We start from the raw sequence: 19,034 nt of genomic DNA, 5'->3' as shown, positions 1-19,034 counted from the left end.
CAGTCCATCGCAAGGCGGAGGCCTCTACAAATGATATTTAGTTTAACCTATCCTGTTCGATCCGATATGAATTTATCTCGCCGAACTTCTCGATTTTGTCGCTCCACCCAACTTTCTGCTTTCCTCAACCGCTTTTCTTATCCTGTGGCAGCCAACATGTTGCTTTTACTGGCTACCTGTTGTCTGTTCTATACATTAAAACAGGTACAGGTCCGTTCATTTTGCTTGATTGTCAATTAGGATATCTGCAACCGCTATTTGCTCCCTGACCCATTCGGCAGTCCTTCAATCTCTTCATGATACTCTACTTAATTACATAATTTACTGATTATACCACACAAACTAGCCAGTGCATAAACATAAAAATGAAAAAGAAACATCTCCTGTTAATTCCCAGCCACATTTCGAGACTTGTTCCTGTAATATAAATGCCAAAAGAGAGGGAAAACCACAAGCATACAATCACACCTCTATTATAACAAACACAGGTATAAAGAAATATCAGTAATAACAAAGTACACTATACTCTCAGTAAACGGAAATCTGGTAAATGGAACAATTGTTTCCAACAAGAATGGTTTTGTTCTCGTATTTTGCACCCATGGTCATCTATCTCTCAGTAATCAAAAATCCTGTTAAGCGGAACATATTTTCCTGCTTTCTTCAGGTTTTATTTACTGAGTGTATACTGTATATGAAAAATAGTTTTGCAAAAAACGGTGTCAGGAGAAACCTTTATAACAAATTTTTGGAAATAACGAACTCATGTTGTTGTACGCTACTACTTTGTTATAATGAGGTTTGAATGCATTTGCACGAGATGAAACATGAAAGGGTTTCGTTTGGCTAGGTTGCCGAGGAGAATCTGCCATCCTACACTGTGACCTTACGTGGTTGCTGCGCAGCATATACCGACTGCAACCGAGGCAATGCTAACTAGGCGTGCGCTTTTGCCAACCTAGCCAAATAAAGACTAGGCTTGTGCGAATATTGAAGCGCTTTAGATGTTCGAACTAATACTACAGTATTCGATTTCGCTTCAATTGGAATTGAAGTTATTGTGTTTCGAAGCATTCGAAATAAACTAACACAGTCGAGCTCGCTTATAACGAACCTGAGCGTGATGTGGCATCAGTTCGCTGTATCCCCAAGTTCGTAGTAAATGAAACACAGCTTTTAAAAAAAGTTGCGAGTGAAAACAAACTTTTTTTTACCCAAAAAGTCCGTGATGTACGCGTTTAGAAGAACAGAAGCGATATGGGCAGTCTCGAGTTCACTTAAAACGGCAGAATGCTCGTTCGCCGAGGCCCGTGGCATATGCTGCATGAGGCACTAGCTCCAAAGTTTCGTCGTTATTGCAATGCGATTTCTCCAAATCGCTCTCGCCACGTACTTAATTCACTATGCCCTAATCCGAGCACGGTTCCGCAGTGTCGGCATCATCATCGGCCGTAATTAAACCAGCGCAATAGATGTCCCACCAGCTCTCCCAGGTCGGAGTCGACGACGCGCTGCCACAAATCACTGCCGCAGTGGACCTGTTTGGAAGCTTCACGCTCGACATCGGGCCCGACAATGACGAAGTCGGCCTCACAAAAACAGCTCCACGCGCATGTAGTCATCACCGCCGCCCATGAAATATTCACCATCTCCACAGCTGAATACCGGGACGCCCAAAGCGGCAAGTTGGCTGCCGCTTTGTCAACAGTTATGAGCAAGCGCTCCGCAACGCGGCACCTAACGCGCGGATTACGCTCAAGCCAAGCAGTCACCCTTTCGACATTTTGCTGAGCGGCACGAAAAAAGCGTGCTAGTCCTCCCATCGGCCATCATGACCACACAAGCACAACAAGAGTGAGCAAGACACGCACAAGCGACACACATGACAGAACGCGTGGAACAGCTCTGGGGCTGTTTCCAGTCAGAAAACGAAACTAATTCGAGCCAGCGTGGCGGGCGTCGCAGAGGGGTAGAGACGGGCAAAGGGGTTGTGATCAAGAGGGGTGAGCAGACTTGCGAGAGAAGGGCAAGGAGTTGCGATAAAGAGAGGGGAGGATGCGGCGGGAGGGCGACCTTGAAAATCAAAACACACGGGAAGGAGGCAGGTTGGGTAGCTTGCTTGATAGGTCCACAAAACATGCATGTAGAAAAACTTGTAAAGAGTGCATGGCCGCCTCAATCGGTGCGCGCGGTGGTGTTCGAGGAATCGGCGGCCGTGGTCAAAAAATCGTTTCGTTGCGTGGGCGGGTTTGCGTGGCCTCACTGAATTCGATATTTCGCGATTCGTTCCGCGCAAATTAACAGCCCTTTTCACGCTTCCGCACGCACGCCGAAGGCATGCTGAGTTGAGTTTGAAGTGAGTCCTAAACACGAAACGAATCGCAAGTTATCAGAGTCGGTGGGGTAGCGTACGCGCATGCACTAGACGCAGACTATCGGATACAGTCGGTGGCCGACGATGTGGGCAAATGGTCTGGTCACTCTAGGCCGGCGACGCCAACGACACTACCAGCGATCAGAAACGGTAGATGGCCGACCAGTCTTTGAAAGATCGGTGGCAGTGTAAAAACACGGGCCTCGTCTGGCGATGCAGGGTGTTCAGAGTAGCAGGGAGACAAAGGACGGAGGGGTGGGTAACATAAAACAGTCGGGGAGAGTGGCAACTAGAGGGGCGCGGAGGCAGGGTCGGCGTTTAACAATAAGAATGTATGGGTACCTCGCCAATGCCTGATCGGTGGTACAAATCGGTTTCCCGGGAAGTCAGCAGACAGCCGGCTCCGTTCGCTGTAACCGATCAGTGGCGTTCGTAGACGTTCGTTGTAAGTGCGATTTTGTGCCATTGAACCAATGTATATTTTCATGGTCACGCGGATATTGTTCGTTTTAAGTGGGGCCGTTATATGTGGGCTCGACTGTAACTGTATATTAGTCCCCATGTAACCTTTCTAAAGGTGGTTACACTGCAGTGGAGGGGTACTGCACCGTGAAAACACCTATCCAGGGGAAATGCTCACTGCCGCGAAGCCCCCGCTTTGAGATTAAACGGATATTTTACGCTCGCATCGATTCGTCATTTTTTCAAGTTTAAAACTTGTTCGTAACAGCTTATATGCTCTAGGTATAGTAAATTTTAAAACAACATATCTTAAAGGTTATCACTTGCATTCTACCGAATGTCAGACCCTGCTATTATTCAGTTGCTTCCGCTTCCTTTGTAGCACAAATAGTGCCAATGCCACGTTTAAACTTTCTAAAAAATATTGTGCGCATTTATTGGGTCATGAAAACGATGCCCATATTATAATTTGTGATATATGCAACTTAAGTTCATTTCGAAATTATTCAACCAAATCGCCAATAGCTTCAAAACTACATTTTTTTTTTACTATTCACACAGGCCTACAAAAAAATACATTTGTGCCCAACAAGGTGCAACGTCGACCCACCTTCTCGATCAATGGCATACGAAACTGCCTCTCCACACGAGACGTCCACACAGTCGGAGAGGCCAGGCACTGGGGCAGGTTTGTCCTGGTCGTTGTTGCCGGCCGGGCTGGACTCCCCGAGGCCAAGCCGGCCGTACTCCTTGCGGCCCAGAGAGAAGACCGCCCCTTCCTCGCTGAGGAGCAGCGTGTGGTGCTGGCCACCACTCACGAGCTTCCACCTGCAGCAGCAGCAACACAATAGAGTCTCCTATGAATACACTAGAGGGAAATGTGGCGCTAGTGTCCATGGGAGCAGCAACGCGAGGCGCTTCAGCCGGCATGGGAACGATGGGTAGTACATAGATTTGTGAAATCCTCGCTCTTTCGGCTCTGGCTTCGCATGGCCTGGAGCCGCTTTCTCAAGACACGACAATCGGCAAGTGTTCAGCAGTTGCACTTCACCTCGTCAACCTTTTAGGCTCACCGATTCAAATCACGTGACGAAGTTCACAACCGTGTGTTCTTTTACTCGAAACAGTTGTAAAACGAAGCCACGAATACATCCGAAGCCTACAAGCACGATGACTAGGAAAGCTTGTGCACTACCCATCATTCCCATGGTGCCCAACGATCGCAGGGCCAAAGTTTCCTATAGTTATTTTTAAGAAACTCTATGAGCAACAGGTCCGTAGCAAGTAGAAACCTTCAAAAGAGCGACAACATGTAAACACGTGTTCACATGGATAAACATGTCACCTGCACTTCCCAGGTTGATGTCACCTACGTCACTGCGGAACAATGCACGAACTGCAGACTTCTTAATAATGAAACAATAATAATTGTTAGGGTTTTAGGTCCTAAAACCAGGATATGATTATAAAAGATGCCATAGTGGAGGGCTCTAGAAGTATTGACCACTTAGGGTTTACTTAACGAGCACCTAAGTTTAAAAGGAACACTTGGTAAAACGACGACTTGGTTTAGATTGACAAACTGCATTCTGAGCACTCTGTCATATATTTCAATATCGTAAGTTCATTATTAGCGGAGAAAACCAAGATTGAAGTTTCAAGTTTGGGTTTCGCGCCAAAATGTACAGCCATGAAGTCAAAAATCTCAAAACGCGTTTTTCATATTCTCATGATAGTGGCATGAAATTCTCTGAAACTTCGTATGCTAGCTAGATGGCCCCCACAGATGCAAATGTCACTCATTTTTATCAAATACACGCTATGTAGGACCAAGCAGATGCCTTCAAAATTTATGATGTCACGGTGCTTGGTGCGGAAATCTCAACGTGGCATCTCCATCCGCATTTTCTCTTCGAGCATTTTCTCACTTACCAGGCATCGTGTCGCGGTGAAAGTGATGCGTTAAAGATTGTGAAATTGTACTTTACTGGTATGCAAGAAATCGTTTCGCTCTTTAGTGTCCCTTTAAGTACATGGGCCTTAAGCGTTTCACCTCCATCGCAATGCAGCCCCGTGGCTGGGATTCAATCCGACAACCCTCACGTCAGCAGTCCATAAAATCATTAAAGCACCATAAAATAGATCACCATAAAATTACGAAATAATGCCATAAATACACCGAGTGACACCAATAGTTCACAGAGTTTCCAACAGAAGTTGTCATAATGGAAAGATGGCAATGGCTACTAGAAAAAGTATGCTTACACTCACTGGTTTTAAAGCTTGTGGCTTTGCAAAATCTAGTGGTTATGGGGTGAAACCTTGATTATTCATCCCCTGGTTTTGCGCATTTTTTCATGACAAATCAGCTTGGTCACATTTCCGTAGAAATAGCGCATTAAACCCTCGGTGATACAACACAATTTTATGCCTGCTCTCCATTTACAACCCTCAGATACCGTGCAACATAAATAAATAAATAAATGAAATAAAAATCACTCTTTTTGCTTGACTGTAATGCTGATCAAATTATTCAGGAATGCAAAATATAACTTGTGTGTCCCTAGGTTGAAGATTAGAAAAATATAGTGAGACAGGGATAGTATGCCTTCTCAGAAAAGAAAATTTATTAGTTGGGCAGTTCATGTGCTTCTGTGATCTAATTTCATGGCTTTAAAGTAGAGTTGTGTGAATAGCAACATTTTTTATGCAAAGCAAATTGAAATAATTATGTGTGAGTGCAAACTGAAACGATTAGTTTTGTAATATTTTTGAAATTTTTTTAATACCTACAAAATAACAAAACATAATAATTAATACAAAATATCAAAAAAAGAGTTGCAGAGAATCCCAAAGCATATCCTCAATTAAAATCTAAAGATTTACACAGTAAAACCTCGTTAATTCAAAGTCACTGGGGCCGCGAGAAAGCTTCAAATTAATCGGGTTTCCGCATTAACAGAACATACAAGAACATACCTGATGCAAGGAACTTACTGTATTTACTCGATTCTACCGGGCCCTCGATTGTAACGCGCACCTGATTTCCACGACGAAGAAAAAAAAAACGTAAGACATCGATTGCAACGCGCACCCATTTTCCTCGCTGGCCCGCACGATCACACCACTCGAAAAAAAAAAAAAAAAAAAACTCCTTTCGGGAGAGTCTTCCATTTAAATATGAGGTACGGGCGAAGCGTGTGCCCATCTGACGTGTAACAGAGCATTGCCGTCACTGTAGTTTTACCGTGGACCGATGTCAGCACGCGAACTTGCTTCCCCCCTTCTTCTCGACGGCTGTGGTGCCAGGCATGTCGAAGTAAAGAGGCGTCTGATCGGCATTCCCGATTTGCCCAAGCCGTTGTTGTGCTGCAAGTTTAGGACGAACCTCTGAAAACTGTGAAGCTTTTCATCGTACTCCTCCGCAAAACTTTTCGCACATGCCCGTTCCCCTTTAGAGGGAAAAGCCTTTCCTCTTCATAAAGTTAGTTAGCCAGCACCTGCTCGCTTTAAACTGGCTCTGCATTAGTCCTTTTTCTAAGGCTAATTGCATAGCCCGCACCTGGAGCAGTTCTGTCATCATGAGCCGCTGTGCCGCTCGCTGCTCAAGCACATACTCGCCGAGCAGCTCTTTAATTTGCGGAAACCGACCCTGCTGTGGTTCACTGAAGCCTTTGCGTGAAGCTTTGCTGTCAACAATCTTCTGCTTTTGTTTCCGCCAGTCCCGCACGCACATTTCGGGAACTCCGAACGACTGCGATGCAGCCGGATTTTCGTCCGTTTCCGCACACGCGATGACTTTTCTTTTAAAAGAAGCACCGTGATGCACTCGAGTTTTTGGAGTCGGCCCTTCCACGCCGTCGATGCTAATGCACTACAAGATGACGAACTCCTCAGCACACGTACGAAGTGCCGCACATGATAAAAACATAGGCAGAAATGGCCGGCGCGCCATGCCCAAGCACGTAGGGGGCGGCCATTTTGGAAATGCCGATGGCAGTAGAATGACCGTATTCATTTTTTTTTTTTCGTACTCGATTCTAACACGCATGCGATTTATAAACTCGCTTAACCGGAAAAAAGGTGCGCTTCAGATTCGAGTAATTACGGTAGGACTATACAAAGTAATCGGTGCTCGTTGTTTGCTGTGCTGGCTTGCTTGCAGCTCCAAAGGTTACGTTATGCAGCAATACCTGGTTTTTATTTTGCCGCGAACATAGAGGAACGGTGTATTTTGCTGCTGCCACCAAAAAAACACAAAAAAAAAAGAAAACGTGGTCGCGATCAACTGCAATGTGCGCATGCAAAAAACAAGACATCTTCACTGCAACACAGTAGTAACATGCGGGCAGCATGTCGCCTGCTCCTTGCTGCGTCAGCACGTCATGATGCGACCATTCTTTCTATTATAATTATGAATTTAATAATTGCCATTATGACGAAGCTCACGATGTGTTTGGATGTAAAAAAAATGATCTTTGAAACTTTCGAACTTAGTTTTCGAAGTAGGTGTTGCTGGCATGAACTCCGCCAGCAGTGCAAAGACGCGAATCGCTGGAGCAACCAGCAATTGGAGGTTCGCATACATCGCAATTTCTGCTAAACTGTTCTCTATTAATTTCTTTACAATCCCAGAAAGAATGGGTAAACCATGACCCGCTGACATTGCGAGAAACATGCAATAAGCTGCCCGCGTGTCACCACTGTGTTGCAGTGAAGCATGGCTCGTTTTCCGCTGGCGCACGTTTTGGTTGACCACGAGACCGTTTTTTTTTTTTTTTTTGCGCAAGTAGCGAGACTGGGTTGCTTCAGCTGCCACTCATTAGTATCGATACGTAGCATTGCCTTGTGACAATTAATGGCCGTCGTTTCCATGGATTCACGGCGAAATCGGGATCTGGAACATGGCAACCAATGTTTTCGAATTAACCGGACTGATACACGCCGTTGCTTCAAATTATCCACTCTAACTTACATTGAAAAATACGGGACCACAGAAATCCTTCGAATTAGGCGGGATTTCGAATGAACGAGGTTTTACTGTAGCTCCGCATTGGCTTAACTGGGCACTGCCATTTCGGGCTCACCAGAAAGAGCATTTTTCCGTCTTGAAGTTTCCCACTTCAGCCAACTCCCCTTTTCAAAAACAAGTTTACAAAAAACAAAACTTTGTTTCAATGCCTCCGATTGGCTTCGTCCACCATGTTGCTCCAGCACGCCTCCTCATCTGTCTGATGCTCACTTTGAGAGAGCGTAGCGTGGTGCTTACGCACGCGTTGGAGTTACTTGTGTCAGCAGTGCTCAGTGACACATCTGCACTCGTTCTGTGTTGACAGGTCAACGATCATTTAGAATATAATTAAACTTTAGTTTGACAGCTCGTCGGGAACATTGAAGATGCGCATCACGGACTTGTGGGACCTGCAGTTAAAGGTTCTGGATCAGCACTTCAGACCATGGTGTTAGATATATAAGGTGACTGAACGCGCCGCTTCCCGAAAGGAGCGCGTGCATCGAGTTAACGACCGTAGTTCACGCGCCCTCCGAGAGAGGGCGGTGGCGCACTGCGGGCCATGTGCGGGCCGCGCTCGCTGCAAGTTCTCCTCTGGCGCGCGCGCGCGTTTCACTGTTGGTCGTGTTTTCGACTTGGCAGCTCATGTATGTCTTTCGACAATGGGAAGAAAGTGCTTTGTACCACGGTGTAATACCGGTTACAAGTCCTGCGAGCAAAAGTTTTCTCTATTTTCGGCCCCGAAAGACGAAGCTCGCCTGAAACTTTGGAGACATGCCATTCCGCGGAAGGATCGGATCCTTAAAGCGTCGGACCACGTGTGCGAGAGACATTTCGAGCCCCGCTTTGTCTCAAAGACCTGGACGGCTGAGTACAACGGGAACGTCCTTGTGAGTACCCCACGCCGAGCATGCCTATCTGACGACGCAGTGCTGTAGATATTTCCCGATTGTCCAGCATACCTCTCCAAACTGGTAAAACATCGGAAGAGACCAGTGGTCAGGCAGCCTGCCGGCGTTCCTAGGCAAAAGCGCTTTCATCCGGCAGATAGTACCGAGAAAGCCGAAGAAGCAGATGATCCCAAGGTCAGTGGCCTTGATCATGCAGGACCTTCATCCACTGAAAGCACCGATGCGGCTCCGTTCGAGGTTGGCGCCCCGGAAGTCATTCCGTCTGCCGAAGGGTTTCGTCAACAAGTTTTCAACAACTTGTTCGAGCAATCAGCCTCCGTAGTTCTTCCGTCCATATCATGGGGCTATCACAGGTGGGACACGGATGGAATCCGCAACGTTGCTTTTACTGAGATGAAGTGGAGCACAAGTCCAAAGGTGCGCGAACTGAGCACAGACGCCGCCACTTCTACAGAGAGCAGTCATTTGGTCACAACAAAGGTTGTTGACATTGACCAGAACATGCAGGTGTCTGTATCTGTGATGGGAAGGCGCGTATCAGTCGACGCGTTTCACATCCGGGATGACGTTGCTACTACAGAAGATGTCAAGACTTTTCTGCAAAGCTAGCATGAGATACTCATATGTGGCGGAGGGCCAAAGACAAGTGTGTATCCGCTGGCACATCCAGAGAGCGCATCTGTCGATGCATGCAATCGGTGGCGACACAAAAAGTGCCCCTTCTTGTTCGTGGGAACAGCACATGCAAGTGGTGCTCAAGTTTATCTGACACACTCCGGATTCGCCAGAAGAGGGAGATGGACAAAAGAAACGGAACGAAACCGACCAAGCGCTACCGCTTCTCATCTGTACCAAGTAGTGACAGAATGCTTGCTTTCCGCAGAGCAAGGAATGCGCTGAAAAGGTCCAAATAACGCTTGTTGAAACGTGTGAAGGTTCTTAGGGAAGAGATGAAGCAGGCCCAAGCAAAGATGCAAAGCATGTCTATGGAAGTGCTTAACGAAAAACTGGGGGCACTGAAGCTGCCTGCACCTCAAGTGGAATTAATTAAGGAATGTGTGTCGGCTGCCAAATGCCGAAGCAAGAACAACAGACGGTACACTCAGCATTGGATATTGATATGCTTGCTTTTGCCCATCTGGGTACCCATCTGGGTACTCTTTTCTAAGAGACAATGAGATCTTGCCGCTACCTTGTGTGACCACGGTGCGGAAGTACCTGTCAATGCTTCGGGTCAAATGTGGATTTGACACTCGTTTTTTTTTCGGCCTTCAAGAAGAAGATAGCCACAAAGTCATGCTCGAAGCGTCATGGCATATTGGTTTTCGATGAAATTCAAGTAAGGAAAGAGATGAGAGTGAGCGCTAAGACAATGACGTATGCTGGATTTGCGGACTTCGGTGAAGCGGCAAACTCTTCGGATGAACTTGCGGATCATGGACTGGTGTTCACTTTTCGTGCGTTTGGTGATAGTTACTCTCAGCCAGTCGCTGTGTTCGCAAGCAAAGGACCAACAAGAGGGACAGTCCTCGCACAGCTGGTAGTGAAAGCTATTGTGCTGCTTGAGGATGCAGGAGTATTCGTCGATGCCATTGTGTGTGATGGTGCTGCAACCAATAGGGCTATGTGGAAGCAGTTCTGTGTAAGTGGAGAACTAAAGTGCACAAAAAACTCATTCGTTCACCTTTTGGACGATAAGCGCAGTGTATATGTGTTTTCTGATGCACCACATTTGGTCAAATGTGTGAGAAACCGCCTCCTGAAACAGAAGGTGTTGCGGACTAACGTGGGGCGCGTAATGTGGGCACACTACGACAAGCTGTATGTTGAGAACAGCAAGCTTCCTGGTTACCTGAGGGGTTGTCCAAAACTCACCTTCTCACACATGAACCCATCTAGCACCGAGAAAATGAGAGTCAAATTGGCCACACAAGTGTTCAGCAGGAGTGTAGCTAAGGGCCTTGAATACTACTCAAGCAGAGGAGCGTGAGGTCTGCAAGATGTGAAAGCCACTGTAGATTTTACGCTAAGAATGAATTACTTGTTTGATGCACTTAACCGAAGTCATCCAAAGGACGGACTGAGACAAGGCGGTAAAGATTTGAGGGTCCTAGCTTCCTCTCTGCATTGGTTGAACACGTGGGAGAGGGAGCTTGTTTCTGGCACAATATCACGCGAGGACTTTTTGAGAGTCGGCAGCTGAGGGCTTGCGTGTGACAATCCTGTCTGCAATTCAGCTTTCGAAGTATCTTCTTGAGACTTGTGGTTTTAACTACGTTCTAACAGCCAAGTTTAATCAGGATGTGCTCGAGAGATTTTTTGGAATAATTCGCCAAGCTGCTGGTCAGAACGAGCATCCGTCGATGCCGACTTTCTTACAGCTTTACAACATGCTGTCCATATACAGCTTAATTAAGCCGCCAAAATTTGGGAATTGTGAGGTCCAGAATGCAAACGAACCTCAATTTCTGGCGCTCTCGGATTTCACATCAGCCTTTCAAGTGGATTGTGAGCAAGAAACGAAACTTGAGGAGCTGAAGCGAAAGCTTGATGGTCTGGTTGATGCAGATGTAGAGTGCGAAGAGGCGTTTGCTCATGTGTTCACAAGTGCGACTGTGGAAGATTATATTGTTTATTATGTAACGGGGTATTTGTGTAGGAAGCTTCTGAGGCAAACGGTTTGCTCTCAATGTAAGCTGGGGCTTGTATCACAGACAACAACCTCAGAGAAGCCCGAATCTGCTTTTGTAAACTGCAAGACTCGTGGAAACCTGCTGCAACCTACCACCAACGTGTTTAATCTGGTTTGCGCCACAGAAACTTGCTTTCAGAAGTACTCTGCGAGCAAGTTTGCTTACGAGCAAACTCTGAATGAGGTTATGGATAACTTTCATTTCGCATTTCCGTGTGCTGTTCACAAGACCGACATAATCCCCCAGATATTGCATTATTATATTTCAATGAGAATGAGGCAATACTGCAAACAAAAAGCGCACGAACGGGCAAACAAAACCCGAGAGCTCAGAAAGAAATCCAAGCTGGTGTAATGCCCATTTTCCGTACAGGCGACTGATTGTTCGTTGCTGTTTTGGGGGTTTTACGTGCCAAGAACACCTTATGATTATGAGGCACGCCGTTCTTCATTTCTTTCATGCACCTCAATCCACTGCTGTAAATAGTTTAATAAAACTTGTCTTCACTTGTTTTCATTATGTCTGAAGTTGTACTTTAACTGCAAGAATGAGGAACGATTTAGCCTACTTCACTGGCTGCAGAAATCAAGCTAAGAGTGTGCGTACCAATGATACCTCGCTACAGCCGAAGATAAAGGCTTACTCGGATCTCACTTATTTACAACACGTTCTCGAAACGCTCGTAATTACCCGCAATGCTGATGTTTGCGTTCGGTAGGAATCCTAGACTTTCATTGCATTGCGAACACGCGCTTGCGCTATGTTGTGACTGATCGCGCATCAAGCGATTTAGTTCCTGAAAAGCAGACAACACTTGAAACATTCTGTTCACAATACATTGCACTGCTACTCTTGTGGCATTTGAATCAAGTTCAATGAACTGGCCGGGCCGCCAGAACATGTTCATTTTTCACGCGCTCGAACCCTCGCCGCGCATTCCTCGCGGCCGCCCCCAGCCGCCGAAGCGGCCCGCTATGGCCCGCAGTGCGCGAGCGCCATCTGTCGCGGCAATCGGAAATGCGGGCGTTAACTCACCACACCGGCCGCCTCCGTTGACTCACCTCTCTATATCTAACACCATGCTTCAGACATTCCCAACGAAGACCATTGCAGGACGACTCTGTACTCGCAATCGAGCATGGCGTACTTTGAAACATGAGGCACCGGCAGCCACACACAGGGCAACCAAGCTTACTGCTTGAGCTTATGACTAGGCCTATTATCACTCATGGCCCCGGTGTACGAGACGAAGCTGAACTTTGCTGTCAACGACATCGCGCTTGTTCGCTATCCGATTCGATTCGCACGGGAATTTCACTATTCGGAACAGTTCGAACTTCCCGAAGACAAATACAGACACCGTTCGATTGAAAATGACCCGTTCAAATTTTCATCATGTTTCACCTCAACACACCATCGTATTGCGGCAAAGCTGCCTTTCAGGCTCAACTGAGGTCAAACTTTTTTAAGACCAATGAACAGTACCGTCAAAAAATACCAGTCAACATGCGATACACAATTCCGATTGAAAGCTGACCTTTCAGATTTTCAATATGCATCACCTCATTGTATTCTCGTATTGCAGAAAAGCTGCCTTTCAAGCTCTGCTACAGTCGCAAATGTAGTGACTTCAGCAAATGCTGGTTCAAACATTGAGATGACGGATGTCGCAGAGGTGGGGAATCAATTAATGCTGTTTTTTTACCTGAAATTTGGCCAGGAAGTCCGAAAAATCGGACACTGAAGGTTTTTGGCCTCTCAAGTTTCAGATTTTATATATTGACGTCTACGAGGCAGATTTGGAACTCTGGACATAGAGGGAGCACACCCTCGTCCGCCACACCAGTTGGGCTTCCACAGAAGTTGAGAAAGGAGGAGAGGCTCAGCGATTCGCATCTTTGCCTTTAATGCGTTAGTTGTTGTCAGCAAGACTCTGATTGCACCAAATCATGTACTTGAGTACAATTTGGCCACTGCATTGCCTCATTCTTGATAAGACAACCGTGGAGCACCATCAATGCGAGTGCTTTAACAACCTAGCGAAAAGAAACTTTCATGTTGCTCTTTCATAAGAATATGCTAAGTGATCCTCTCCAACTTTCTTTCTGAAATTTCATTACGAAGTATTAGAAAAATGTTCGAGAAATATTCCAAAAGTATTCTACTCGATTTGCACTTGCACTTCTACACTCGAATTCGCTTCGCAGCCAAAATTTTGCTCTTGGCACAGCTCCACTCATCAGGGTTCCAATTCAGGGTCCCGCAACTTACAGTCAATCCAATTTTCATAAACACATACACGAGACATACGTACATAACTGATGCGACATGTGCCCCTTGGAATGCAATACAGTAAAAGCTCATTAATTCGGATTTCACGGGACCGGAAAAACTGTCCGAATTAACCGAATGCCGAATTAACGAATGAACAGGGAAAATACCATTTAAAATCAAGCTGCAGAGGCATACCTTTATTTGTTGAAGTATTTTGTAAATGTCTGCGTTTTCACGCAGATTCCAGCTGGCATCACAGTTTTTCTTAACTGTTCCAAATGGCCAACAGCACGCAAGCTGTCGGGAGTGTTCAGGCAAGCGTCCTCTAATATTAGCAGCGCCTCCGAGACTTCCCGTGAGGTGCGATGAGGTCGCGGCTGTCTCTCCTCGCATGATTCTTCGTCAGAATCGTGGTCTTCATGGGCACCCGTGACATCATTAATAATCTCTTGATCAGTCAGGAGACCACTCGTGGCGACACCATGATCAATCGCGATGTAGTCCTGAAAGGCCACATCTGTGGGAAGGACAGCATCGAAAGTCGGGCAGTCACCATCGGTGTACTCATCGGTTCGGGAGGTGACGATGACACCTCCTCGATGTCATCGTTAGCTACTGTGCATGCTTGGGCCTCACAAAACCGCTGTGCCGAAAAGAGTTGGCGATGACTTGCGGTTGAGTGCTTTTCCACACGTGGGCGATGATGTGCACTGCGCCGAGTAAGTCCACTTGATACAACTTTCCAGCTTCTGAGCATAGGATCATTCGCTCTAGCAGGTGCTTGCGGTACTTCAACTTCACGTAGTGAATGATACCCTGGTCCATCAGTTGAAGAGCAGACGTAGTGTTGGGTGGCAAAAAAACTACTTTGATGCTCTTCAGTTCGACTGTACAGTTATGGGCACTGCAGTTGTCAACAACCATAATTATCTTGCGGTCCTTCGACGTGAAGTGCCGGTCCAACTGCTGCACCAGCCGCGAAAAATGTCCGAGGTCATCCATGCCTTCCTGTTCGCTCTGTACTCGACAGGAAGGCTTTTGACGTTCTTAAAACAACGTGGCTTAAGCGCCTTCCCGACGACAAGTAGTGGCAAGCACTCCGTGCCAGTCATATTGGCGGCAAGAAGCACAGTTATCCTTTGCTTGCACTTCTTGCCACCAATGCACGCGTCCCCTTTGAAAGTCACCATCTTGTCAAGCAGAGCTCTGAAAACTAGAGCAGTTTCATCTGCATTGAACACGTCACGTGGTTCATATGCGGCGATGTGCTCCAGCAGCTTCACATTTCTCCACTCGGTGGTCACGCTTTCGTCCAGACTGGCCTTTTCGCCGCACACACTCCTGAAGACAAGTTCGTGTCTCTCTCGAAAGCTCGCAAACCACCTTTCTGACGCTTTGAACGATTCAATGTTCATCATTGCAGCGTACTTCTCACCTTGCGCCATGATGAGAGGTCCGCTCAAAGGCAGATGCGCGTTGCGACAGTCAGTAATCCACCAGAGCAAAGCTTCTTCGAGCTGGGGATGAGCTGTGGTTCGCAACCGCTTTCTAGAGGCATGATTGGAACACGTTAGAAACGTCAAGTACATGATCTACGCAGACGACATCACGCTCTGGTCAACGGGAGGAAGCGACAGCCAGATCGAGGCAGCCCTCCAAGAAGCCGTCGCTGCTGTAGAAGAACACCTACGACCCACCGGACTCAAATGTTCACCAACCAAGTGGGAACTGCTAGTGATCTCACCGCGAAGTGCGCGACGCCCGACAACGCAGAACATCAACGTGGTAACCCAAGACGGAACGCCAATACCGCACGTGCAGACGCTCAGAGTTTTGGGGCTGCACCTCCAGGACTTGAACCGCAACAACGTGACGGTACAGAAGCTCCACACAAAGCTCTCGCTGGCCACTCGCCTACTCAAGAACGTGGCCACGCGGTACCAGGGCATGCGAGAAGACAGTCTACTACGACTCACCCAGTCGTTTGCAGTCAGCCACATCTCTTACGTAGCGTCGTTCCACAATTGGAAAGCGGCGGAGAAGATCAAGATTGACGAGATGATCAGAAAGGCGTACAAGACGGCCCTGGGCTTGTACTCCCACACCAACACGGAACGCATGCTCGCGTTGGGAGTTCACAACACGCTGGAAGAAATCGCAGAAGCCCAGTGAACGGCACAGTATCACCGCCTGTCCCAGACGAGGACGGGAAGAACAATACTACAACGCATCAGAATCAACGCGCCAGCGACGACTCCAGAGGTAGCTAAGCAGCTACCCCGGGACGTTCTCCAAAGACTGAGAGTCCCAGCCTTACCGAAGCACATGCATCCGCAAGTACACCAAGAAAGAAGAACGGCGAGAGCCACGGCCCTCACAAAAGGTCACGCCAACGATCCGCGCGCGTACTACGTGGACATGGCGAAGTATTCCCACCGGCCAAACACGTACGCAGCAGCAGTCATCGCAGCAGACACTGGAGTACTCACAACGTCGGGAAGCATACAGTGCAAGTCGCCCACGCAAGCCGAGGAGTTTGCAATCGCACTGGCACTAGCGATCCCGGATTGCCGCACGGTCCTCAGCGACTCAAAGACGGCAATAGTCAACTTTGCTACAAACAACGTCCATGGAAGCACTGCAAGAGTATGTTCAACTATAGCAAGACCGGACACCAACGTTACCATCAAGTGGTTCCCTGCGCACGCCGGGGAGCTGGACGTGGGCCCGAACCGCAACGAGGAGGCAGATACAGAGACACATGCGCTAACTAGCCGCGGGTCCCTGTCCACGCATTCCTCGGAGCCGCAACGACCCGATGCCGAAGATGGAGAGTATTTTATCACAACCTACGCTGACGTTCTGCAGTGATACAGAACAAGCAGACGCCTCTACCCACCGCCTCACCGAGACCTACAACGCAGAGAAGCAGCCACACTACGGCAGTTGCAAGTACAAGCCATATGGACCCCCGTCTGGGCAAAGCACGTTTGCCCGGAGGTTTACACCACTGATGTATGCCAACACTGCAAGAAGGCGCGAGCCACCCAGAGACACCTCCTCTGGGACTGTGCACCACCCCCGGGTAACCAAGAAGTAATGCCAGCTGCCATAAGCAGCAAAATCATCAGCCGAGAGCCAGGCAACCAAAGAGACGTGATCCAGCACGTGCTTAGCATCCAGGAACGCCAGCGGCCGAAAGCGGCGCCCCCACGGGTTTGACAAGAGTAGGATGCTGCTCCGGGACGTCCGAGCACGCTAGTGTCTCGCTTTAATTCCCCTACCTCTTCCCTCTTTATGCCGGATCGTCAATAAAGTTGTTTCACTCACTCACTTTCTAGAGGCATGAAACTTCTCGCTTTCGAAAGCTTGTCGAATCTGTTGTTCATTTTTCACGTGCGTTCCCAACGTGCCCCGCTTCACGTTGTACTTGGTAATAACCTGCTGTCGCGATTCGCCGTTCTTCAGTGCTTCCAAAATTTCCACTTTAGTCGCTAAGTTCTTCGCGTTGTAGTTCTGCCGCTTTTTCGGCGTTGCCATCACTGTAGCGCACGATGGTTGTGGCATGCAAATACGGTCACAATGGAAGAAAAAGAGAACTCCGCAAGAAGAGATGGTTCGGACACGACAACACAAGGGAAAATGGCGTCGGAGGCGCTGATTGGAGAAGAAAGAAGACGCCGACGTTCGGTGACGCTGCGATCGCCCCCACTAGTTGATGATGACGGGGATGCCACTCAGGTTTCGGTTTCACTCCAGTGGTGCCAGCGCTGCTTTATCACACTTTTGTGTAGCAGCAGCCATCAGCATTTGTCCGAATTAAGCGATGCGGAGCCGCATTCCGACGAAATAACGAAGGTTTGGTCCCATAGATTAACATGCACATTGGCCGGGACCAAGAGAGCCGTCCGAATTATCCGAATTAACAGGTGCCGCATTAACAAGCTTTTACTGTATTCCGTCAAAAATGATAAAAGCCCAAAATTGATGAACCACTGGAGGCAACAAAGCCTAGTTAAGACAAACTTGCATAAATCTAATAACCATTCCCACGCTTACTGGGCCACCGTGCTTGTAGCTCTTATGGCCAATGACAGCAATGCTCGATGTCTTGGCCTTCGAAGGAAAGCTACTGTACGTGACTATGTAACCTATTGCAGATTTCTCCCAAGTGTGGTGCACTATCACACATGAAAAAGGAGACTACATATCTATGTCACTGGATTCTTGGATGAAGGCCACAATGAACTGAGCAAAACACAAAAAGAAAACTTGATACTAGTGTGTTTGTCGGCATGGTGTGGTTGGTCGCATGCGATGCACTGCCAGAACAGCGCTAACAACGGAGACCAAGACAAGTGCTCCATTAATGCAGCAAGCTTGGGTACTGAGTATAGTGTAGTTTTACAACTAATACTGCGATACTTTTGCACAGTAAGCCTGCCTGTCTGTCATAACTGGGAGTTACTGCACAGAGCGAAAGACCCACCTGTGCCCATCGCACGAGGTCAGTGGCTGGGGCACGGAGATGACTGTGCTGCTTTCGCTCGAACTCTGCGCCTGCGCTCCCATCTGGTGGTAGTTGTTGAGACCACAGCCATACAGACGGCCAGTCTCGCGCAGCCGCACAAACGTGGCGTAAGCAGCAGCCCAAACCCTGTCAAAGGCCCGGGTCTTGCAACCTGGACACAATGCCAGACCACATCTCAGCAGTGAAGAGCGAACACGTATTGATCTAAAGGAACAGTCAAGGCAAACACAGTAAAAACTTGTTAACTGGAACTCAAAGGGGACTATAAAAATGTTCAAATTAGGCAGCAGGCGGGCCCAGGCAATAAAGCGAACGGATATCCTGGCACACTGCACAAGCAGTAAACCGAAAGAAGCCACCTCCACTTCTTCCAACCCCCCTCCCCCTCAGAGCTCTCATTAGACCATTTTCTTTCCCGTTTCAACGCTTTGAAACATGAAGCAGTGTGATTGTACAGAGCTTACAGAGTCCCTGCCACACAACCCAAGTCATTAGCTTGTATTTGGACAGGACCATTGATTGATATGTGGGGTTTAACGTCTCAAAACCACCATATGATTATGAGAGACACCGTAGTGAAGGGCTCCGGAAATTTCGACCACCTGGGGTTCTTTAACGTGCACCCAAATCTGAGCACACGATACAACATTTCCGCCTCCATCGGAAATTTAGCCGCCGCAGCCAGGATTCAAACCCGCAACCTGCGGGTCAGCAGCGGAGTGCCTTAGCCACTAGACATCCGCGGCGGGGCTTTGGACAGGACCAGAAAAGCAGTTGA

The 19,034-nt window shown here is 47.8% G+C and overlaps 1 protein-coding gene and 1 pseudogene across 1 annotated transcript in view; one reads left to right on the top strand and one right to left on the bottom strand.

Moving 5' to 3' along the window:
- LOC119165064 (regulator of chromosome condensation-like) overlaps positions 1–19,034 on the bottom strand; it is a 35,343-nt gene that overhangs the window by 1,014 nt on the left and 15,295 nt on the right. The window contains exons 6-7 of the mRNA XM_075873685.1: positions 18,215–18,407; positions 3,447–3,664 (exon numbers count right to left, since the gene is read on the bottom strand). Of these exons, the coding sequence (XP_075729800.1) occupies positions 3,447–3,664; positions 18,215–18,407 (411 nt within the window). The remainder of the gene's footprint in view (positions 1–3,446; positions 3,665–18,214; positions 18,408–19,034) is intronic.
- LOC142771809 (uncharacterized) lies at positions 8,393–9,716 on the top strand (annotated as a pseudogene).

This window comes from Rhipicephalus microplus, chromosome 9 (genome assembly GCF_043290135.1).
Source record: "Rhipicephalus microplus isolate Deutch F79 chromosome 9, USDA_Rmic, whole genome shotgun sequence".
NCBI classification, from domain to species: Eukaryota; Metazoa; Arthropoda; class Arachnida; order Ixodida; family Ixodidae; genus Rhipicephalus; species Rhipicephalus microplus.
This window is presented reverse-complemented; position numbering and strand designations above follow the sequence as displayed.